Genomic DNA, 25,243 nt, shown 5'->3' with positions numbered 1-25,243 from the left:
AATGACAATATCGTTGACTGACTCAAATCAATCAAACTGGAAGATTTGATAGTAAACCAAATTTTTAAAAAATTAGTTTGGGCAAACTCTATAAGTTTTTATCTTGAATTCTAATGAGAATTGGATACATGACCTTTCTCTCTCTCTCTCTCTCTCTCTCTTTTTTACAATCTCTTTGTTTTTTCATCGCTTGGAGCAAGAGCCAAATATTGTTCCCTGTCCCTCTCAAGTACGTTCCTTTGTTTCTTTAGAAACAAAGCTAACAAAGTACTCAGATAAAAAGGACAAATGGGAGAAAGAAAAAGATTTATTCTCTTCACATTCTTTCTTTACAAAAATATCTTTTTAGACAAAAGTAACATATATTCGTTTCGTTTAATTCTTTTATAAAAAAAATTTGTTAAAAATATGCAACAATTAAATTTCAAACTTGGGACCACAAGTATCAATCGCCATGCCCAGAGAAATGTGAATAGATCCAATAGGAAAAAAAAGAAATGAGAAATAATAGAAATTTAAAATGAAGAGGTTATTATTAATTTATTATATGCTGATGGGTGATTTTTTTTTTAATAAAAAAAGAAAAAGAATGGGACCACAATCTAAGACCTAACTTACCCAAAATAGCGGGGGGATCTAAAATCTGGCCCATGTTACTGGGCCAAATTGGGACTTGAGGAAATTCAACTTTGGATATTTTGGGCCATGTACTAGGCCCAAATCTCGAGCAGTTAATAGGCCAACAGCTAGGAACTGGCCCAAAAGTAAAACCCTCTACACTGCGAAGTGCAAACCCCCCAAACCCCCCACAAGTGCGAGGAGAAAGCACGGAGCAAGGGCAAATGGTGCGGTGGTGGCGCGGCGTCGGCGGGGCTCTCCGAACGGCTGCGGCGGCGCCGCCGTGGCGGCGCGCGTCCTCGGCCGAGTACCACCGCACGATCCAGGCGGTGCCGAGGGAGCGCACGGGGGGCCGCGCGGCGGCGAAGGAGCGGGCGGACGGGCGGATCCCCGCCGTCGTTCTCGGCGTCTCCGGCGACGGTGGCGGCGCCGCCTCCGCCGCGGCGGCGGCGGCGGTGATGAACGTGACGACGGAGGCGAAGCAGATCCGGGAGCTCCTGAAGGAGAACTCGGCCTTCTTCTGCTCCACCCCCATTCGCCTCCAGGTCCGCGCCGGCGCCCGATCCGCCGTAGTTCTCCAATCCGGAACCGTGCTCCCCATGAAGGTGCGATCTAAGAGCTTTGATTCTTCTATGATTCTTCTATCTAATCTATGGTATATGTAAGGATTTGTGATTTATTGGTTTGTTATTGATGGAGTTTGTTATGTTATCTAATGGAATGTTCTCTTATATGGCAAGGTATTCAACAATAAGATTATAAAAGATAGTAAAATTGAAACTTTTGAATAGAATTACATACTCAAATCACCCCCTTCTGACCTGAGCTATTATATATTAAGTAGGAAGAATAGAGCACAATTTAGAGAATTTCTGAAATGGTACAAATTGGTGAAATGAATGCATAGATTAACTTCAGGAATATATAATTTTCTAAGTATTTTAAGGTCGGGCAGTAAAAATTGAAACTTTTAAAAGTTCGCACACCTAGGGAAAATGCTTTATACTTCTTATCAGCTCTATACAGCTTTTCTTTCTCTTTGTGGTTCTTCTTGTGAGTTTTTAGTTTGAATGGTTGGCGCATGATGATGGGGCTTTGGTGCGTGCAGGTGCGTAGGGATAGGGAGAGTGGGAAAATAATGAACTTGGTAATGGCATGGGCTGAGAAGGGGATGAATCTGAAGGTGAATGTGCCGGTGGTCTTCAAAGGGGAGGATGTCTGTCCGGGGCTAAAGAAAGGTGAGCCGGTTTTAAATTTCTTGCATTCACAAACTCCTTTTCTTTTGGTTATTATGCATAAAAGTAGGTTTTAGGTCATGGTTTCATGTTCTTCGTGTTGACCACATTGTGCTGCTATTAAGGATTTCGAATGGTGATTATGTCTATTGTAGCTCCGTACTTGTTGAAGATTAGTAAAATGGATGTGTCCTTTTTTTTTTTTTTCTTTTCTGAGAAGTCCATACTTGATAGTTATTTTATGATTAGCGAAATAAAAAATAAACAGTAGAGGATAGTAGGATGCTGGTTTCAAATCGAATAAATTTTAGGAGGCTTCTTAGAAGTTGCCAATTTGGAGCTATATGTTGAATGAGTGCTAAAATATGTCTTAAAAAAATGAAAATGGGAGATATCCAGATAAATGATTAATAAAAAGTGTAGCAACGTCATAATGAGCCAAAGTGCTTGCATATTTTGGATTTATTTTTCTATAGCAGGTTACATCTCCATAATTTTTTTTTTTTTGTTGAATAATATCATTGTCATTGTCTTTTTGTTAATCTGTTTTCCTTCACCTTCTTAATTCATCAGAGTTTTACTGTCAGTACATAGATTGCTATCTTTTTGCTTAGAAGTTCCATTGATTGCATTTTGAGTTAGTAATTTTGTATACTGCTATCCTAGCTCTTACAAGATGCTATCTGTGTGCTCTAGAATGTTTAGATGATGTTTTCTGTTATGATCTGTGTCCATAGGAATGATATGTTTTGCTGGACAAAAACTTTATATGGTTTGAATTGGCCATCAAACCAACTAGTCCTTTTTGATATAAAAATCATTTTCTGAGAAAGTTGATTTTATGAACTAGATTGAGTTGGATGAGTGGCATACAATGATACAACCCCCTTCATACAATCATCTGTAAGGGAGAGATGAGGAGGGAGTGAGATTATGATGCTTGGTTTAACACTTCACGAACTACCGATTTGTGAAATATGTTTGCGTAAACTTGTTACTTGACAATTATTATACTCATTACAGTTGTTGCTAAAGAGCACTTCCAACTTCTCTTGGCTGATAGTGGTTATTAAATTCGATTGCATTGTTCTGTGTCAACATATCTATGGTCTAATTTATCTCGTAATATTGGGGAAAAAAAAACAGGGGGATATCTGCACAAGCTAAGAACCAGAGTAAAGTACCTGTGCCCCGCAGAAAACATTCCACAGAAGTTTGAGGTGGATCTGACAAATCGTGACATCGGGGATAAAATTTATATGCATGAGATCAACGTTGATCCATCGCTTAAGTTATTGAGTAAAGATGAGACCACACCAATCTGCGAGATCTTAGCAACGAAGCCCGTTGAAGCACAGCCTGAGCAAATAAAGGAAGCCGCAGAAGCAGTAGGCGTTACAGAAGCCTAGTTTTGTTTGTTGGCCTAATGTTTTGTTCTCTACTCCAAAAAGTGCTTCTCAAGCTGGAGAAATCTTCAATATGTACTCGTGTATGTGTGATTTGCCGATTAGAGGCTCCTTGTCGGTGTTTAACTGTTGTTATCAGACTTGGTCGTTCACTTAGCAAGGAAACCTTGTTTACATTTGATACGCAACTCTTGTAGCTTGAAGCTCTCAGAAAGCTTATACCATTATGCTATCGTTTTAAAATTTCTCTCTTAATTGATTTTGATGGGGTGTTTACTTTTTTTTCAAGTATTCATAACACTAACTTGGTTGCGGGGATCGACTGATTATAATCAAGCATTTTAGCAGGTTCGCATCCAGGCATCTTATTACATGACTATGTTTGTTTATACTGTTTTTGGGATAAAAATGATATGAGACTCGTCTCAAAAGAAAGCAGTTTTGAGTCATTTAGACGTAGATGCATGCAGATTCAGGTCTGGTATTTGTGTCGAGATGTGTAATTTCCCGTCTACCCACATGAACGGCAGATATTTCAATCTCAAACTGCTGTAGTTTGCGAATTGCTACCGGTCTCAATAAGGATCTGCAATTGATGGGCCAACCCGGAATTTATGTGGATAATTTATTTTGGGCCAAACTAGTTGGAACATCGGGCCGAACCGGAAGTAATGGTACATTGGGCCGAACCGGAATTCTTTGGACATTGGGCATAGCGGGCAGTTTGGGAATATTGGGCCGTTCAAAAAAAAATCCAGCTCTATAAATAGCGAAGGCGCACTCAATCGAAGAGTGCGAAAGAAGCCTCTCCATTTCCTTTTGGCGCTATTCCTCCCCGCATTTCCTTCTCCACTCGGGTCTCGTTGAGGAAGAAGATGATGGGAGCGAGCTCGGATGCTGATCGGCCATGGCAATCGTATCACACCGTCTACACCAACGGTAAAGCAGGTATCGGATCACACCCCAAACCCTCTCGATCGTCTTCATTTCGCCTCCGCCGATCTCGCATTAATCCGTATTTTCTAGCAAATCGAATTCATCTCTTTCGATTTTTGTCGTAATCGAGGTTTCCGTTCTCTTATTCTTTCTTCATAGATTGATTATGCTATGATTCTTCTTTCTCTTAGATCGCAAGATCAGGGCTTCTCTGTGTTTGGAGGAGCTCTCGGAGTTTTTTTTTTTACTAGTCGATATCGTGTTGGCGATTGTGATAAGAGGCTGAGTCTTGATCTTTTTTTGAGATTTTTTGTGTTTAGTTTGACCGTCAATCCAATTTATCATCAAATCTTGAACAGATCTAAGATTCTTGTTATTGTGTGGTTTAGCATTTGTTTCTTACTTTAGGGTTGCTAAATGCATTCAGATTCTTTTTTGAAACCTAACATGAATCCTCAAGAAACCTTGTTATTTTCTTTTTCTTTCTCGCATTTTGTTTATGTCGTTAGATCTCACCAGTCAGCTAGTTCTTTGATTGTCTATATGCAGAATAACCATGTCTCTTTGCTCGCCTTATCTGGTTTCAACATGATTAACAATCAAAAGTTACTGATATGTATTTAGCTCAGGTTATGATAAGTTGTTGTTGATATATCTTGCTAATGCTTATTGTTCCTAAAGTTCCGTTAGGCCTTTGGATGTGTTAGTGATATATATTTAGTTCACTTCTTAATTATGATGATCAATGATTGTTAGGAATGGAGGGGGTTGACAAAGAAAAAGTACAGAAAATAATCTATGAGATGAGCAAGGGTTCAAAATATTTTGAAAACGAGCAAAGGAAGGAAGCATTTACGAAACAGAAAATAGAGAATCTGCGTACACAATGTGCAAAACTCACAGACAAGGACGTTTCTCATTTTCAACTGGTGCGTATATGCAAGATCACAAAATCATCACCCCCCCACCCCCCGGCTCGGGCTCCCCTGAAAGTTCATTATAAAAATTAATTTGCTTTTGCTAATTTAGGCATATTATCCATCATCTCCACTAGATTTACCTCCATGATTAGCACTTCTTCTATTACTGTTTGTCAGTTCTAAACAATATGGCTTGTGTTGACAAATTGTTGATCAAATATAAATATCTTGAATATGTGCCATTTCTTAAATCACTGATTTTCCATTTCTTGGAGCTCTAATGCGTGTAACTACGGGGCCCCTCAGGTTGCTGATAGAAAGATTGTAGAGCTGGAAGCTTCACGTGATCTTTCAAAGACATGGCTGCATGCTGACATGGATGCCTTTTATGCTGCTGTTGAGACATTAGAAAACCCATCACTGAAAGGAAAGCCATTGGCAGTTGGTAGCATGTCTATGATATGTACTGCAAACTATGAGGTACATTAAATTTTGTGCATCAAATTTGAAAAATGCTTAGATCTTGGATCCAAGAATGCCATGGCCGTCCAAGAACATCCCCGTCTATGGCTCGCATTTAAAGATTTTAGTTTTTCTTGAGTTGGTCTCATCTGATCATGTGCTTGATTTAGCATCACGTCACCTTAGTCAAGCATAGTGTATTGAGTACTTAACTCCATTGCTATGCCTAACCACATTTCCTTATAGATTTTAATCTATGCTTTGTTTGACGCAGGCACGGAAATATGGGGTTCGTGCAGCAATGCCCGGTTTTATTGCATGTAAATTATGTACAGACTTGGTTCTCGTCCCTACAAATTTTCAAAAGTATACTTATTTCAGTGAATTGACTAGAAAAGGTTTGGCATTCTTTTTTTTTGATGAAGTACCTGCTAGATAGGTCATATGACGTACCTGATATTTACCTCTCTTTGGATTTTGTGTGTTTTCAGTTTTCCAGAAGTATGACCCTCACTTCATTGCCACTAGTCTTGATGAAGCATACATCAACATAACTGAAGCTTGTGCTGAAAGAGACATTAGCAGCGAGGAAGTAAGTTCTAACTTGTTCATCTGCCAGACTGATGCCTTAACATAGTGGATTCAAATTTAGTGGTTCTATTCTGTTAGGTTTTTGATATATTTGTTTCCCACAATCACTATCTCCATAAACTTTTGCTAATAAAACTGCTCCGTTTTTGCTTTATGAAGGTTGCTGCTGAACTTAGAAATGCTATATACGAGGAAACTGGTCTTACATGTAGTGTTGGGGCTGCTCCAAACCGTATGCTCGCCAAGGTTGTCTCATATATCTTGTTGATCTTAATAATATACTAAAACTGTGAAAGAAGTTTCATGCTGATCGTAAAACAACCTTGATTCTCCACTTGTCATTATAATCTGTTAATCTGATGTCTAAGAATCTATAAGAAAATAAATTGAGACTGAAAAGATCAATTTTCGAGCAATCATTTTTTTTTTTTTTGGGGGGGGGCGCTTGGGGTGGTGTTAAATTTTGTGACATGATCTTTTATGCTGAATAGGTGCCAGATTTTTCCATCTATTATCTGATTGGTACTTGCTAAAAAATTTTCTTCAATACTCTTTTACTTCTGTAAGGGCAGAAGTGACAATTTCTACTGCTAAACTGGACATGAAAATTTCTACTGTCAAACTGGACATGTCTCTACTTAAAGCAGAAACAAGCATTGTGGACTATTCTAGATTATTTTCTTTTATTTTAGTAGGTATATATAGTTTAAACTATGGTTATGCATTTTTCAACACTGTTGACTTCAAGAGATACTTTTCCATATAGTTTGGTAGGTTTTCTCAGCTGTTATCTTTTTTTTCTCTTTTTATTTTTAAGGTTTGCTCAGATATCAACAAGCCTAATGGGCAGTTCATTTTACCAAATAACCGAGAAGCTGTGATGACCTTCATATCATCATTACCAATAAGAAAGGTACTCTTATCTTCTTTAATAAACTTTTAAGCTTCATATGACATTTTGAAGTCTTTCTAATTAATGGTGAAGGCAAATGATTAGTTCACTTGTGCAAGCACTATAGCTTACCTGATTATGCTGGTCACCAGTATATAGTGTTTTTCTTCTTAATCTTAATTTAATGTGGTGGGCAAAGGTGTGGAAGATTCTTTATCTTCCTGTAGCTTGGAAAGTTTAGGCCTTGTTTTGTTACACTTCAGCTTTTTCAAAATTTTAAACTCAAATTTTGTGGGATCGAGTGCACCGGTGGGTGGAGTTCTCTGTTCTTATTATTGTGGGTTAGCTTGGAAGACCCATCTTACTCGGATAATATCATAATAAGTAGCAAGAAAAAGTGTTACCGTTAAGTTCTTGCTTTTTGTTGCTAAACAGATCCCATTAATCTGTTGAAAAGAATTTACAAACAATTTGTTGTTTTCTGGCATACTTTTTGTGACATAAAATTTGAGGTTACAAACATAAAAAAAACGAAAGCATAACGAAAAGAGGTCTTAAGATTATTGCTTTTGTGATTAGATGGCATTATTTTGAAGTTTTAATAGTTCATGTTCTGGAGTAGTTCTGTATGTTCAATTGTTCTGGGAGGTTCCTCAGAAATGCATGAAATCTAATATGTTGCTTAAAGATCTTTCGATGCAGATAGGTGGTATTGGGAAGGTGACAGAACATATCTTAAGGGATGCACTTGGAATCACTACTTGCCAAGAGATGCTGCAAAAGGGTGCTTTCTTATGTGCGCTGTTCTCTGATTGTTCGGCTGGTTCGTATGCTAGTAACCTCTATATTTACTCATGTAGATCATTCTGCAAAGTGGTGATTTAATTTGGCTGGAAATACTCTTTTAAGACCTTTCTTTGCGTCATTATAAACTAAGCCCACACAAATAGAATAACAAAAACGGGAAAAAAAAGAAGGAAAAATGGATTAATGCCATCTTTCAAGCTTGTCCAATAGATAGTGCTTTTACAGAACTCACTGGTGTTCTATTGAATATTTATGAGAAACTATGCGTCGGAAATCAGGGGCTGCCGCCTAAAATCTAGTAGGTAGTGCTAATACATCTAAACAAACCAAAATCCAGTAGGTGCATACTTGCTTCTTAACCGCTGAAATTAATATGTCTGGAACTGTGGGTTACTTTATAAGCAGACCTATTTACACCTGAATGTGGCAAGTGGTATTACCTGTAGTATATCCTCGATTTCCTTGTTCAAGTTATCATGACCATTGATAAGGCCATATTTCCTGATATTAAGAGACGCATTTTACAATTTTTAATGTCTCTATGTAAGTATTTAGGCTTTCTTTAATGTAAAAGGGATTTGCATCTATCACCTTTCTACAAGTTATTAACTTGAGCTTCTTTAACTTTCATAACTAAGTAACATTTTTCCTTTTTCTAATCCAGACTTCTTTCTATCTGTGGGACTTGGCTTAGGGGGAACAGATACCCCTGAACATAGGTTGCGCAAGAGTATCAGTTGTGAGAGAACTTTCACTGCAACTACAGATTCAGCATTGCTTTTCCAGAAATTAGGTATAGATATTTAGTCTTTTCTTGGATGTGCCTCACCTGATTGCCTATGTATTGGTGTCTGAACTTTTAATTGAAGATCCAAAACCACTACGATTGATATAAATTGCTTGTAATGTAGCGTCAGTTGATTGGGTTGGTGTTTTGCACTGTTTCCTCGAAAGCATGATTCTTGGCTTCTTGGAGAGCCAAGAGATTGTCTCCATAATGTCAGAATTCTGTCTTGTTTCTGTACATAAGTTGATAATTAGCTTTTCTCTTCTGTAATATATTATGCTTTGCATTGGAAATGAGATTGCTAGATGCCCTTTGCAAATGATAGGTCAAATGAAGCCGGTGTGTCAAAATTCAAGCCACACCATGGTTTGTTGCATATATGTTTTGTTTGGTAGTTCTAATGGGAGTTCAACTTATATGCTGCTTGTTTTATCTTGTTGTCCTTTTTTATTCCTATTTGTGTTTCATTGGCATAATGGAGTGGCTGGCCTTAATAGAAGAATAGAGATCTTCAGAAAATTGATTGTGTTTTCATGTGTCATACTCATATTTCTGTTCTTTTAGTAGATAGTTGCCAAGAAAAGTAGATTGTACTTAATAATGGGTTTCATTCTGTTCCTTAGCTCATTTCTGATACACTATAGGATCTCCTCTCTTGGCACATGTACATGAAATGCGGTTGATATAACTGAGTATTTCAGATAAAACCTGTCCACTTCATAATGTGGCAGTGGAAGTTCTGTTGCCTTTTGCTATCTCCTTTGAGGATATATAATAAATTAGTTGCCTTTTTAATGGTCTTCTTAGTGTTGATTGGTTGATGTGGTTTGACTGTTCTGGAGCGTGATTTGTGAATATTCTGGTTGATTATCATATCCCTTTCCGTTTTTCTTTTTCAGCTGATATTGCAGAATCATTGTCACGTGACATGCAGAAGGAATCTTTGTGGGGGCGAACATTGACACTAAAATTGAAGACTGCAGCTTTTGAGGTCTTTTGTCTTCATTCCTATCGTTGATTTCTTCATTTAATTTATTGTTATCTCAAGCTTCTGCATTTTTATTTTTATTTTAATTATTTTTGGCGGGAAAGTCTGCAATTCTTATTTAATTTTCACAATCTAACCTACCTGCGTTGAGTTTAGTGTCGCAGGGTACCATTTGCTTGTTCTCTTAATATACGCTGCATGTGCATAGTAAGTGGAGCTATTTTATTACAGCTGATGGTAAAATGAGCAAATTCCAGGTTCGGACAAGAGCAATGTCTTTGCCGAAGTATACTAACTCGAAGGAGGATATCGTAATGTATGGTTCCAGGTTGCTAAAGGCTGAGCTTCCTCTTTCTTTGAGATTGATGGGTATGGAGAAATGTTTAAGAGTTTTCTTTATGGATACTACTCTGATAACTCATTCTTGTGCCCTTTAATAGTTTAAATTTGGCCATATGTTTGAACATATTGATGTTTAAGTATTTTGATGTGTATGCAGACAAGTCAAGCACTTATTAGCTAATGTCATATCTATAGGGACGAAGGGTGCTATATAAGTTGGAAAATGTGCAGGAAGTTCTTAGAATAGGTTGATTTAAGCTCACAATCTAGAAATAATAGTTTTTTTTTCGGTTTTACTCACAAAAGAAAAAAGTCTTTAAATGATATCTAGCTACTTTAGTTGCCTAATTGTCCATCTAATCAAAATTTAGAAATGATATCTTGTTGCCTACTTAGCTATCAACTTCTTGTTTCAATGTCAAAAAAAAAAAAGACAACTTACCACCATCCCACCATCATTTGTTCTTTTTATAAAGAAATCACTTGTAAGGTAGTGTTCGTGGGAAATTTTTATGGTTATTGTTTCTAACTTATGTAATTGTTGCGATCATTTGGATTTTGTTTCTAGCTTCTGTAACTGTCGCCATCATTTAAACTCTTGGGGCCTTATTGATCTAAGAGTTTGAAGCAAAGAATGCACTTAAAAGTTTAGATGATTACTTCTCAACGTTTTTCATATCTAGATATTTCATTGCGTGTGTGTGTGTGTGTTGGAATTGCTTATCATGCTCTTTTATCTACACTGCTCTTCAGAAGGAAAAAGGCTACAAATATTTTGTTCATCATGCACATTTTTTTTATTTATTCTTCCTTTCTCTTTAGCGTTCAACATTACATATCTTGCTATCAAATTCTGTGATTACTTTGTAAAAATAAAGTGTGTTCATATCTGAGGAGATGCCCTTATTGTGCAATCATTCTTCCTTCTGTTCTTAATTTTAATTTCAACTGTTAACTATTTATAATATTATATCTTTTAAGGCATCCGTTTTTTTTTTGTTGCATTTTGTTATCTGTTTCTTACTGTAGAAGTTTGCTGTTGCCTGACCGGTGAAAACTTATGAGAGGAGATTATCTCAACTGGTGGAGTTTTAAGATGTATACTGTAGAGTCTTTTTCTTGATTATGCTCCATTTAGAAATTTATGTCTTTATGACTCATAACATTCAACTTCATTTAACAGGATTGCGGGTGTCGCAATTCCGTGATGACAAACATAGTTCGGTTGACCCCGCCCAGAAGACACTCACTAAATATTTCCTCTCAGGAGATACTACTTCCAGTGATAATAACACACTGGGCACCAGGATGATTGATAAGCATTTGGTTGATGATGTTGAAGGTGATCTTTCAGCACATCATGAAAGTTCCTTAAATGACAGCAAATTAATTCTTCTGGATGAAAAGGATAACTTATTGGAGTGTAGTGAGCTAACTGTCTTAAACAATGGCACCTCATCGACTAGTGAGGATGGTTTAAAAGATAAAGATGATGTTCGTTTCTTAAAGGTGCATACCTGAACCCCTATCCTTTTCCCTCCTAATTTTCCTTTCTAGGTTCAGTAGTTTCGTTGCCTCTTGGAAAGTTTTTCAGCACATCTTTTAGGACGTTTCTATTAAACCTAAGTTAGCAAACCAATCAAATGGAAATTTGAATATTGTTGTGCTACAAATATTTTTAGGTGTACAAGTGTTCATGTTGCAATTTTCTATCTAACTTGGACTAAGGAATATCATCATTCACTATATAAGTTGGACTTCATTGCAAAATTTTCCAAAGCTAGTGATATGATTTATTTATCATTAAAGGCTAACATTTTCCTCCTATGCAGTCAGAGAGCAATGAGAAAACTGATGAGCTCAAGAACTTCCAAAATAATGAGACAATTGGCTTGTCCAGTCAAAACAGCAAGCCTTCATGGATAGATGGCTACATTTGTTCTCGTTGTGGAATCGAACTACCTTCAAGTTTTGAGGAGGAGAGGCAAGAACATACTGACTACCACCTAGCCGAGATGCTTCAGGAGGAAGAAGTTATGCAAAATAAAAACCTTGTGAAGGGAAGGTATTACTTTTATTTACTGCTTCAACTTTAATTATGTGTAATAGCTCAGGAATCTGGAAAATGTGGGAGCTTATCATGTTTATACCAATTTTATCTAATGGAGATAATCAAATATCCTCATCTCTGCAAAATTATCTTTTCACACATATATTATGTATCTTGCAGTAACTGGAAGATTTTGCACAGATATATGTGTAGAAGCTCCTCTATAAGAGATATATACAAGCTATCGCATCACCCAAGTAAATCAATTAGAAACATAGACCTTCAGATTAATCTAGCTTATAGCCATTGCATGTGTAGATATTTCTTTGCACGTTATGTAAAATAAAATTAGAAAGCATTTTATCTTCCTCCTCTTTTTCAAATTATAGAAATGGTATAAGTAGCTTTTGTGTACACAACAGTATGACTTCCGGTTTAAAAATGCATTACTGCCCGGGCCTCTTATCAGGTCACTGCAGAAGCTGTGCGATGCTTCACCAAGTGCTAGGAAGAAGCAGAAGGCTTCTTCTGGTAAGGGTAAACACATACCTATTGATGCTTTCTTCATAAAGGGTAAGAGCCTGTAACTTTACCATTTTTTTTAGGGATGTATATATGTTAGTGTGCCATTGTGTTATTTTCTTATTTATGTGGTATGTTGTGTCTGGTCCAATTGTAGGGAGAGATTATTGTTCTTTCCCATGTTACTCAGGAATCTTTGTCCTGAGACTTGTACCAGAGAGACAGAATTTCTTTTTTCCTTTTCTTTTTTGCATTCACACTTTCTTTTCTTGTGTGTAAATTAAACATGTATTAAGTTCACGTCTCTCCATCAGTTGCTGTAATATGTTAACTGCAGTAATTTTTGTTATTTTGTAGAGGTGTAAATTGCTTTTAAGTCCTTGAACTTATTGACACTTCCACACTTCTTCTCAATCTTTCAATTTGAGTGTTCAACACTGCAGACTTTTGATAGTACTTTAATTTGGTCCTTGTCCTTTTATAGCAAAACTTAGTTGCCTGCATCTGCACCTGCAGTGGGGCTTTCGTGTTTATATGCATTGGTCATCCCTCAGTCGTTGATCCTGTCTCGTATTTAATACGTGCCATACATTGTCTTGTAGTTTTTTTCTCTATTTAGAAATAAGACAATTGGAATGAAGGAGATGAGATTGATTGAGGACCAATGAATTTGTGGTGCACAATTGCAAGATGCACAGAGAAACTAGGTGCAGGAAACAATTTGTTCTCTAAGGCAAGGATTAAGGTGAGATACTTGTAAAACTAGGAGTTTGACATGTCCAACATAGAAGCATGAGGACCAAAGTGAAAATTTAATGAAAAGTTCGGAGACTACCGGAGCAACTTATTTTTGTGGAACGTGTCTCATTGTCTCAGGTATTAGAATGTGGGGAGTTAAACCTCTCTCTCCCTCTCTCTCTCTCTCCCTCTCTCTCTCTTTCTGTTAAGTCGAGTATAGTTGAAAGCTGGGTGATGTTTTGATTTGCGCTTTCGGCCCATGAGCTGCAAATTTGCATGTGCTTCAGAGAGACCCCGATGGCTCGACAGAGCTAATCTGTGGAAACGGGTACGCCTGGTCTCAGTTCTTCTTTTTGGTATTCCCTCACTATCGCTGCTAAGTTTGACTCGTGTAGCTAACTCACCCAAGCCATGTGAATTTCCTGGAAGCCGACCAGGATTGGTACGTCTGATCTGTCGTCCTAATTTTTTTTATGGTGCATCTGATCTATTTCTGATGATGATGTCCATCTATTGTATCTATCTGAATCATGCCATTATCGTTGCTATGAATGAGAATGCGTCAAAGTTTCTATCCTACTACTCGAAACATTGAAATGTCGCGTGGGGGAGGGATTCTACACCGTCACACTTGCACCACGTCATCAATAACAAGCCAATCACATTCCTTCTTTTCAAACAAAAGTACAATAAAAATATTTTTTTACAATCATGATGTGACATATATTTTTAAAAGGATTAATTTGATTGATTTGTTACGCCACGTCACTAATATACCCGTTGCATTTTAGAATTTTTCCACGTGGGGGCCCTTGTACGGTCGCACCTCACTCCGTATCAGTATATCATGTAAGTCTGACCTTAATAATAATAAAAATTTCTTTTTCATTTCACTCCTCGATATATACAGCATCACTAATCCAAAGAGCATGAGATGCCAGCGACTAAGCATCAAGACAAAACTAAACAAATACCCAGAATGAAAAAGACAGGCACGATCCCAAAGTTAAGAATTAGCATCTTTCTTTTGAGCTGCCTTTGCCCCTCTCCCTCCCCATCCAATCAGACGGGAGAAGCAGGCAAGGTGAGACGACTGGAAGACGACGAAGCTGCCCTCTAACGTTGACTCCGGTTGTCCCTCCTTCCGTTCTTGTCCTTTACGTTTTCTCCTCCACTACTCGATTCCTCTTAACGTTGACTTTTCCCCCACACTTCCGTTACCGATCGATTCTCTACCCGCTAACGCAACCCGCTTCCTTTCATCCGAATGTATTAGGAATCCCTCGTTCATAGAGCAATCCCAATCCCGATCCACAAATCCCGTCGCTCTCCTTTTCCGCGCTNGCACCCACCCTCTTCTTTTCATATTTTTAATAACTATTTATGATTACATCTGACGCCCGTGATTTCCGGGGAAATTTTTTAAGTAGCTGAGCTCTTCGGAGGGGGAGCTGCTGCTGCTCCTCCTTCTTCTTCTTTAATTTGAGAGAGATTTGAGAGATTAATCTCGCGTGGGTGTCGTTGAGAGGAGGAGGAGGAGGAGGAGGAGGAGGAGGGGGGAGGAAATGGAGAGCTTCTTGAACGAGAACTTCGGTGGGGTGAAGGCGAAGAACTCGTCGGAGGAGGCGCTGCGGCGATGGCGGAAGCTGTGCGGCGTCGTCAAGAATCCCAAGAGGAGGTTCCGCTTCACCGCCAACCTCTCCAAGCGCTCCGAAGCCGAGGCCATGAAACGCACCAACCTGGTACTACTCTTTCGCTCGACCCTCTTTATCTGCTCTTCTGATTCCGCACGATTTTGGCGTGGGTGGGATCTCTAATTTGTGGGATCTCCGGATAGAAGTGCTAATTAGAATAACTAGTGTATTAGTTGCTCCGAACAGCTTCGTTTTTGCAGCAGAAGCACCGCCTTAAACTTAGGGCTTCTGCTTCGGAGGCTCAAAAATCTCCTCTCTGCTGCTTGCTGCAGCTTTAGCCTCAAATCTCTCTCTTTCCCAAACGATCTACTATAGATTGCTATTGCTAAAAGAACGAGTAAAACCTCGGCCAAACGGGCCGCCCTTGGTTTTGTAGATCAGCCCGCCTCGAAGATGGTGGGTGTTAGTCTGTTTGAGTGGTGAAGCAATTGCAATGACTGCAACCGTAAATTACTGATATTGAATCAGCTGATGATATGAAATCTTTTTACGAACATTTGCTGCACCCCTAAATTAACAGGAGAAGTTGCGGGTTGCTGTATTGGTATCTAAAGCTGCGCTTCAGTTCATACAGGGTAAATGAAATTGTTAAACACGACTTATCCTGCTTCTGTGTTCGGTGGTTTTATGCAAGTTTACCGCCAAATTTTAATTGTTTGAATAAAATTTCAGGCATCAAATTGCATAGCGAATATGTCGTGCCTGAAGAAGTCAGTGCAGCAGGGTTCGAGATTTGTGCAGACGAATTGGGTTCCATCATTGAGGGCCATGATTTCAAGAAGTTGAATATGCACGGTGGAGTAGATGGAATCGTCGACAAGCTCTCAACCTCGGTCACTCACGGGCTAACTACGTCCGGGGACAACTTGAAGTTGAGGCAACAGATATACGGAATAAATAGGTTCACCGAGGGCAAAGCGAAAAGTTTTTGGGCATTTGTCTGGGAAGCATGTCAGGACACAACACTTCTGATTCTGGCATTATGCGCCTTTGTCTCTCTAACCGTGGGCATTGTCATGGAAGGATGGCCAAAAGGAGCGCATGATGGCCTTGGAATCGTTGCGAGTATTCTTTTGGTTGTATTTGTTACTGCAACAAGTGACTATCGACAATCCCTACAATTCAAAGACTTGGATAGTGAGAAAAAGAAGATCTCAATACAAGTCACTCGGGATGCGTTCAGACAGAAGATATCAATATATGATCTTCTTCCTGGTGATGTAGTCCATTTAGCAATAGGAGATCAGGTTCCTGCAGATGGGCTTTTCATTAATGGGTTTTCTTTATTGATCAATGAATCGAGCCTAACAGGAGAGAGCGAGCCGGTCAATGTTAATTCAGAAAACCCTTTTCTTTTATCTGGGACTAAGGTCCAAGATGGGTCTTGCAAAATGCTGGTCACAACAGTTGGGATGCGAACCCAATGGGGTAAGTTGATGGCTACCCTTAGTGAAGGAGGAGATGATGAGACCCCATTGCAGGTCAAACTGAACGGTGTTGCTGCAATCATTGGGAATATTGGTCTTTTCTTTGCGGTTGTGACATTCGCTGTGCTATCACAAGGCCTTCTAAGCAAAAAGTATCACCAAAATGAGCTTTTGAATTGGTCTGGGGATGATGCATTGGCGATGCTGGAGTACTTTGCTATTGCTGTCACTATTGTCGTGGTTGCTGTTCCTGAAGGATTGCCGTTAGCAGTGACCTTAAGCCTTGCGTTTGCCATGAAGAAGATGATGAATGATAAAGCACTGGTCCGCCACCTGGCGGCTTGTGAGACTATGGGCTCAGCTACATCTATTTGTAGTGACAAGACCGGAACCCTGACGACCAATCATATGACTGTTGTCAAAGCTTGTATTTGTGGGAATATCACGGAAGTAGGCACTCCGGAGAAAGCTCTTAGTTTGTGCTCTCAAATTCCGGAAACTGCAGTTAAAACTTTACTGCAGTCTATATTCACTAACACAGGTGGCGAAGTTGTGATCAACCAGGATGGAAAGCTTGAAATTCTAGGAACACCAACGGAAGCTGCTTTATTGGAATTTGGCTTGTCACTGGGTGGAGATTTTAATGGACAGCGCAAGGAAGCTAAAATTATCAAACTGGAACCTTTTAATTCAGTGAAAAAGAGGATGGGTGTAATAGTCCAGCTTCGAGGAGGGGCTTACCGCGCTTGTTCTAAAGGTGCTTCAGAAATAGTATTGGCTTCTTGCGACAAGTTTATAGATTCTGAAGGTAGTGTTGTTCCCCTTGATGAAGCTGCAGTCAAACATCTGAACAATACTATTGAAAGTTTTGCTAGCGAAGCGCTTCGAACCCTCTGCCTTGCTTATAGGGAAGTCGAAAATGGCTTTTTGGATGAGCCGATTCCAGTTGAAGGTTACACTTGCATTGGAATTGTGGGTATCAAAGATCCCGTCCGCCCAGGTGTGAAGGAGTCTGTAGCAACTTGTCGTTCTGCTGGAATTACTGTGAGAATGGTCACAGGAGATAATATTAATACAGCTAAAGCAATTGCTCGTGAATGTGGGATTCTTACTGATGGGGGTCTAGCTATTGAAGGTCCTGAGTTTAGGGAGAAAAGTTTGGAAGAACTGAATGAATTAATACCGAAAATTCAGGTAACACTTTCTTTTCTTCTGCATATTCTAGTGTATTTTTTAAGTTTATCAAATGTCTCTACATTGACTTCTGATTTTCCATTTATAAGGTAATGGCTAGATCTTCACCGTTGGATAAGCATACTCTAGTAAAGCATTTGCGCATGTTGTTCGGTGAAGTTGTTGCTGTGACTGGTGATGGAACAAATGATGCTCCTGCACTTCATGAGGCGGACATTGGACTAGCAATGGGTATTGCGGGGACTGAGGTAAGTTTTATGATACTTTTCTTTTTGTGTGTAAAAACTGATTCAATTAAATAGCATGCTTCGAGAGCAAAAGAAAAGAAAGCTCTTCAGCTATGTCGGAAGCAAGAAAACAAACATGGGTTTTTTGTGCCGAATACTGTATGGAAATTATTGTTATTCTGTTCTTCGACTTTGTGATTCTTTATACACTGTAAAAAAAATATACCACTTGTTTTGTACAGGTGGCGAAAGAGAGTGCTGATATCATAATTTTAGATGACAATTTCTCCACTATTGCGACTGTTGCAAAATGGGGGCGTTCCGTGTACATCAACATTCAAAAGTTTGTACAGTTTCAGCTTACTGTTAACGTCGTCGCACTTATTGTTAATTTCTCCTCGGCGTGCTTTACAGGTGCCACTTAGGAATATTGTCATGATTAGTTGTAATAAAGTTGTTATGTAAATTTTTTATCCTCATATTTTTTAATTTGTGATCTAGGAAATGCGCCACTAACTGCTGTCCAGCTACTATGGGTCAACATGATCATGGATACTCTTGGGGCGCTCGCATTAGCCACTGAACCACCTAATGATGAATTAATGAAGAGAGCACCAGTTGGAAGGACAGGGAAATTTATAAGCAACACTATGTGGAGAAATATATTGGGTCAATCTTTCTATCAGTTCATCGTAATGTGGTACCTCCAAACTCAAGGGAAGGAGTTATTTAGGCTTGAGGGCTCCGCTGCTGATCTTACACTAAACACCATTATGTTCAACTCATTTGTCTTTTGTCAGGTGAGTTTTGTGCTGTTAAGATTTCTTTTCAGTATTGCGTTGTTATATTCTTCAGCTTATTCGGTTTTTGCAATAAACCACCTAAACAAAGGCTATTGTTATTTTTGTGCTATGCAGGTGTTTAATGAGATAAGCTCAAGAGAGATGGAGAAGATAGATGTATTCAAGGGCATGCTGCAGAACTATGTTTTTGTCGGTGTTCTTACTAGCACCGTTATTTTCCAAGTCATCATAGTTCAATTTCTTGGTGATTTTGCAAACACGGTTCCTCTCTCCGGATCGGAGTGGTTCGTGAGCATATTCTTTGGCTTTCTCGGGATGCCTATTTCTGCAGCTGTTAAGTTAATTCCCGTCGGAGCTTCATGAAATCAATTAAGAAGAATCAAGCATGAAGGTCATAAAGTACTATATTCATTTCCTGAGGCTTTTGGGGACAAGCAGTTTCATGCAAACAATGCTTCTTCTGAAAGAAAAGGAAAAGGAAAGCAGGATATGAACAAATAGCAGTAAGTTTTGCGGCCTTCTATTAGCAGCAGTAAAATTTGGAATATTTTGCTACTCACTTTTTCTGTAAGAGTTCATTTAATTTAGAAACTTTCCTTGAACATACGAGCAACTGACCTTTCTTTTTTATGGGTCTTAAAATTGTTTAACACTGATTCAGGGCCTTAACATTAGTGCTGTCAAATTATATGCTGTTCATAGAAAATTTTTCCTTGTGGTGATGATACCTTCTGATGCTACATATTGGGTACGAGAAAATACATATTCCAGTTCCTATACTGTTACATAGCTTCATTGTTGCAGCCTTGATAACAATTTTAAGATAAATTGATTATTTTTATGCTAATCACCTAAAAAGAAGCATGAGAAAATAACCAGTTTATTTGTGATTTCTTCGATATGCTAAATATTCTAGTGATTCAGATTGGTGAATTATGAGATGGTCAAATTTCTTTTTGAACTGCATCTATTAGAGGACAATATGAATGATATTTAGATTTAGAATCGTGCATTCAAAGACTCGTGATACGTTACGGGGACAAGTAGGCCAACATATTTATTTAGGTGGATTGGAGATTGATTGTACTTATTTCTATTTTCAAATTGGACCTCTAACTTTGCATTTGCAAAACAGAGACAAAAAAAAAAGAAGATACATATACTCTTCCTTCAATATTTTGCGGTATGATCTTCTAGCCTATCTTAGCTTTGACAAATAATTAGTTTTTATTTCAAATTAAGTATTGTGTGATAAATTAATGTTCACTCTGACTGATATTGTGGTTTTTTTTGTTTTGTATTAACTAGACTCTGTTATGAACAACACATCTTTTACTTTTCATATTTAAGCCTTCATTAGGCAACTAATTGGAGTTGAGGAAGTTATGGCATGTAAATTTGATCTTATATCATATCAAAAGCTTTGAAAAGCCATTATTTTGAACCTCAAGGTTTAGTGTTCCTTTCTTTTTGTCTAAATCCCCGAAGCAACTCAATCAAGTTAAGGAGCAATTAACAAATAAAATGAGCACGCCTATATATATAATAAATAACAGAGGAACATGTAGCTTTAATTAGTTTTGAATACTCATCTTATTCATTTACAGTCAAAAAGAGTTTTAATTGGTTCCCTGCTTATTTGGTTTTGTGAAAGGACTAAAACTGCCTCAATCTCGAGGTTGACTAGCCGTTGATAAAACATAATATAGCCGGAGGAGAAGTATTTGATAGCCACAACACACACTTTTAACTATGAATTTGTGTATTTTGATTTGTTTCACTTAGTTATCAGAAATTTGATCCTTTTATTTATTTATTTTTTACCCCTGCATTTTGTCCTGGAATACCCTCTCAGCTGGAATCTTGGTCAAATTTTTTTATGTAGCTGGATAAAATAAACTAGTTTGTAGTGATTATGATGATGAGACAGTACTTCATAAACTCAACTCTCATGAATGGGAAAAATTCTAGAATGCAACGAGTATATTAGTGACGTGGCGTAACAAACCAATCAAATTAATCCTTTTAAAAATATATGTCCCATCATGATTATAAAAAAGTATTTTTATTGTACTTTTGTTTGAAAAGAAGGAATGTGATTGACTTGTTATTGATGACGTGGTGCAAGTGTGACAGTGTAAAATTCCTCCATGAATGGAGCCTGTTAGCAAAATTTATTTGACAATATTTTGACCTATAGTTCACAAACTCTATGCATAATTTACCCTTTATTAGGTATAAATAATCTATCTAAACATATAATTAGTACAAATTCTTCAAAAAAGAAAAAAAAAAAAAGACCCAAAACTTTGATTGTAAGCATACAGCAAAACATTTCTTTTTGTGGATTTGGAAAAATCGTAAGTATGGTCCTCAAACTATGAGACATGTTACATTTTAGGTCTCAAACTTTAATTTATTATAATTTCTGATTCAAACTTTTAGAAATATTACAATCAAGTTTAACAATACAATTTAGTTGATTAAATTTTAATATATCGTCGATATAAAAACGATGTGACATCGTAATTATTGATGCATTATTAATTATAACACTGCCTCGTCATCTCTATATTAACGATATATCAATATTCTAAAAGTTAAAATTAACAAAAAAAAATGTAACAAATTAAAATTTGAGGACCAAAGTGGAATAATTCTCATAGCTTGCGGACGAAATGTGAAATTTACCCTTTGGATTTTAAAAACTGTTCTTCCAATATTACCCCTCAAATTTCTACTATTTACAATCGAACCCACTGCACATTGGATGCACACCATACTCCCCTCCCCTGCTTATTTTATCAGTGCACCCCCCCAACACTGCTTTCATGAACTACTAAAAGACAGATCATCATTCACCAAAAGCTTCTACAAAACAATGTTTGTTTGACCTGGTCAAATCTTAGATATCTTATCCCTTCCAATATATATATGTTTTTTCCTATGCCTTTGACAGAGCCAAAATCTTTATATTACTGTCTCCAATGGGAAGTGATCCTTTGGCCTGCCCATATTGGTGGCAGAGGCCACACCAACTGAAGCAACCCCCCAACTTTTGTTTACATCCACAGTGCTTCTGTATAAATTCCAACTGCTACCCATTTTCTTCTTTAAAAATAGGTAAAAAGAAAAGGAAAAAAAAAATCATGTAGAACCCCTCAACTATAGGTCATTTTGAAATAACCCTCTCAACTTCCAAGTTTTCTTTATCAAGTTTAATAGCCCTAATCACTTTTTGGCAATTAAAACAGGACTAATTAGGGGCTAATAACTAATAAACTAATTAAATAATTTAAGTATTAAAAAAAAAGGAAAAGAAAAGTTGATCCCCATAGTTGAGGGGGGCCATCCTTACATTTTTACCCTTCATTGAAAATGCTTCTCTATTGGTGCTTTACTACAAGCTAGAGAGAGAAACGCTCTTCTAGGTGGTATCCCTTTGAACCAACAAATTTACCAAACCTTGTCTCTGACTTTGTTTTTGGACTGGACAGAGAAGGGGGGGAACTGGGAAGTTCCAAAATATTTCTTCTAAATAAATATTTGTTGGTTTTAATCAATCACAGCCATCTGATCAGAAATGAATGGTGATGATAGGATTCAATACCAACTTTTTGCTGGCTTCTGCAGGGCTTGCATACAGCTTCTTCTTTGACATAACAACAGATCCTCACAGGCTCTCATGGAGCAGAGAATCCTTGGCATTTTCTCTGCCAGTGACCTGCTAGAATTTGTGCCCCTCAGAAGACACAAACTCAGCTGAGTGTTCAAACATTATCTGCACTGATAAAACATGTTAAATTGCAAGCTATTTTAGGATGTCTTATCCTTCTTTTCTAGCAATCTAAGTAGACTTCTATTTGTTTTATTTATTTTGGGTGCGAGCTAGTGGGCTCTTAAGCCTATTATAGTTGTGTATCATATGGACATAGTACAAGAACTCATCGGTTAAGATTCGTTTTACTCATAGTAAGTCCAACAAGATTCATTTACTAATCTATCGCGCTTTGCGCACTCAAGTACACCTCGCTAATAGAAAATGATGCTTTTCTGCAAGCGTGCTATTTTTATGCAGTTATATTTTGATCAACTAAGCAAGCTACACACAATGTTCATAATTATGACTTGTTATTTCGAATACTGTGAACTTCGTTCTAGATATAGTTACCTTAGCAGATAAAAGGTTTAGCATGTATAGTTTTTCCTTAATGAAACATGAAATACTCGAATTAGTTCATGTAATAGGAACAAACAGTGAGCTCAACATGAGCACAAACTAAAAGAAAAGGCTCACAATGAACTGATGACTAGGCACAAAACACAATCATCAACTTCCATTTCTGAAAAAAAAAAAAAAAAAATCAAACCAATCCAATTACATCCACTCACCTCTTTAAAACCAGGCCAATGCAAGCAAACACAAATGTACTGAATCACCCACAATCTCACTGCTTTACAGCCTTTCTCTCAAGTGCTCAGAGAAAGAGCACCACTGAAAATGGACAAGCTACAGGGCTGCAATACAAGCTCCACATCAAAGACTAGTTGCAATCTCCATTCTCCAATGACCCCAATAAGACCCACACCCACAATAGACAAAAATAGATCCATGAATGAATTTTGAACCCAGAAGAGGCAAGTTTCCAGCACTGTACACAGAAGAGTCTTCATTGGCCTCTTGAGGGTCCCCCTCCTATGAGCTTTCTTGTGTTGCAGTCAACTTTTTTACTATGAGTAAAGTTTCACCCTTTAACCTTTCCTCCTTTCCAGTATCTTCTCAACAGTTCCAAAGCCAAACACAATTTTCACAGTGCACTCAATTAAAATGAAGGGAAAAAAAAAAAAAAAAAGAAGCCCCAAGCCAGTAATTTGGTCAGAAAATATAGGGAAAAAAAGAAGAAGAGGGAATGGGTATTTAACAATAGTTTTTAGTAAAATAGGAAAACCAAATCAAACCAATGGACCTCAATTAATGTTGGGTAATTGTAGCCTTCTCCTCTTATTGCTTGTGGAGGTAAAAGAAGCAGTATCTGTCAGATCAATTACATGAGTAACACTTGTGCAATTTTCTGATAAGTCTGAAGAATCCAATCTCCTTGATTCCTTGTGCTTCTTCTTTGACTCCTGATTCATTGCATTATAGCAAGCATACACATGCTCCTGAAATGAAGAATTATTTACTTCTCACTTCAAAGTGAAAAAAAAAAAAAATCATCATCTTTTACTGCTTATTAACCTTTCCCTCACTATTTGCTTCTGCACTCTTCAGCAAAACAGAGAAAATGAATTAGTCACAAATGAAATGAGTTACCTTGTCTAAGGACCCACATAGAGAGAGAGTGGCCATCTTAGATTCCACTAATTCCTTTGTCAATCCTTCATTGGATGCAGCTAATATGGCAGCTGCAGCTATAGTGGAGGGCCTATAATCCAGTATACTAATCACTGCAAACACAGCACGACAAATATGACAAAAAAACATATATAAATACCACACTAAAACAACCCACTAATTCAATAAAAATATCTCTTATCAGAATCAGAAAAGAAGCTCTTTTTTTCCCTTTTTTTTTTCCAACACAAAAAGGAAAAGAGCAAGGAAACATTATATGCTCATTGCTTGTGATCAACCTTCAATGATTGCAAAAATGAATCCAACGGCTTCGTGGATCGAATGCTTTGATCCATCCCTGCATTGAAACTTATTCACGAAGTAGCTCAGATAATCGAACGGAGTAACCCCGATCGCGCGCCATTCCAATGTGCTCAACACAAGAAGCTCCATTCTTAATATTGCATTGCTCCTAAACGCATGCTCTTCTATCCGATACTCCGAAAGTAAGGGGGCCCTTTCCTCTTCGATCTTCGCCGCCAACGACAAGCACGCGATCGATAACAATTGAATAGCCCATGATTTCTCCTTCTAATGAATGCCAATTAGTGAAGTTATCAATCAAAAGGGCAAAGGATCCAATAAAAGAGACGGAACTAAACAACTAAACAGAAGAGCTTCATGGATCAGCTTACTTCAATGGTTCGCCGGAGACAGAAGCGATCGAAGAAACTGATTGCCAAATAAGCAGTTTTATAGCTGAATCCAAAGCAGGCCCTTGTCTAGATGAAACCGAAATAAGCACAAACTCATAAAAACAAGTATTGGGCACTAAAGATTGGGTTTTTAAACCTCAAAAAGATTGGATTTTGAGGGGACTCACCCTTAGAATCCATCGGATGGAATCGATGCGTGATGCTACGAACCAATCCTGGGATAGCATCGAAGGGGCTTCATCACAAGAAGAGGGAGAACAGCAGCGGCTTGCGATGTTAAAGTTGGTCTCTTTGGAGATCAACTTCTCCACGTACTCCTCATCGCTTTGGGATAAAGGTTGCTCTTTTAATAGGAGGAAGAGCTCGCCGTCTTCGTTGGAGTCGTCATCGGCTTCCAAATCGGCGCCGTCTTCTTCACAGATGAGAGTGGAGATGGAAACAGAGCAACCCGAGGCCTCCATTGGGAATTTTTTTTTTTTTTTGGGTTTTCTCTCTCTCCCTTTGTTGTTGCTATAGTTATATTCTTGTTCTAATAGTAGTATATCAATGTTAC

The 25,243-nt window shown here is 37.9% G+C and overlaps 3 protein-coding genes across 3 annotated transcripts; 2 read left to right on the top strand and 1 right to left on the bottom strand.

The window, feature by feature from the left end:
* LOC109712327 (50S ribosomal protein L25) lies at positions 787-3,502 on the top strand. Its single transcript, XM_020235832.1, has 3 exons — positions 787-1,223; positions 1,727-1,856; positions 3,000-3,502. The coding sequence occupies exons 1-3, from the start codon at positions 843-845 to the stop codon at positions 3,260-3,262; spliced, it is 774 nt and encodes a 257-aa protein (XP_020091421.1). The 5' UTR covers positions 787-842; the 3' UTR covers positions 3,263-3,502.
* On the top strand, positions 4,065-19,428 carry LOC109712718 (calcium-transporting ATPase 1, plasma membrane-type-like). Its single transcript, XM_020236461.1, has 24 exons — positions 4,065-4,207; positions 4,952-5,124; positions 5,422-5,595; positions 5,852-5,975; positions 6,069-6,169; positions 6,328-6,414; positions 6,986-7,081; positions 7,763-7,883; positions 8,532-8,660; positions 9,554-9,645; positions 9,900-10,011; positions 11,168-11,493; positions 11,817-12,049; positions 12,504-12,618; positions 13,041-13,126; positions 13,247-13,301; positions 13,582-13,650; positions 14,821-15,036; positions 15,509-15,563; positions 15,661-17,609; positions 17,699-17,857; positions 18,079-18,250; positions 18,338-18,636; positions 18,754-19,428. Exons 1-24 carry the CDS (start codon positions 4,135-4,137, stop codon positions 19,000-19,002), a joined length of 5,265 nt encoding a protein of 1,754 aa, XP_020092050.1. The 5' UTR covers positions 4,065-4,134; the 3' UTR covers positions 19,003-19,428.
* On the bottom strand, positions 23,608-25,151 carry LOC109712717 (cyclin-D5-2-like). Its single transcript, XM_020236459.1, has 6 exons — positions 24,858-25,151; positions 24,670-24,756; positions 24,274-24,565; positions 23,954-24,087; positions 23,879-23,905; positions 23,608-23,802 (listed from the first exon to the last, which is right to left on the bottom strand). The coding sequence occupies exons 1-6, from the start codon at positions 25,149-25,151 to the stop codon at positions 23,608-23,610; spliced, it is 1,029 nt and encodes a 342-aa protein (XP_020092048.1).

Source organism: Ananas comosus, linkage group 7 (assembly GCF_001540865.1).
Source record: "Ananas comosus cultivar F153 linkage group 7, ASM154086v1, whole genome shotgun sequence".
In the NCBI taxonomy this organism is placed as follows: domain Eukaryota; kingdom Viridiplantae; phylum Streptophyta; class Magnoliopsida; order Poales; family Bromeliaceae; genus Ananas; species Ananas comosus.
The sequence above is the reverse complement of the archived record's forward strand: the minus strand, read 5'-3'. Positions and strand labels throughout refer to the sequence as shown.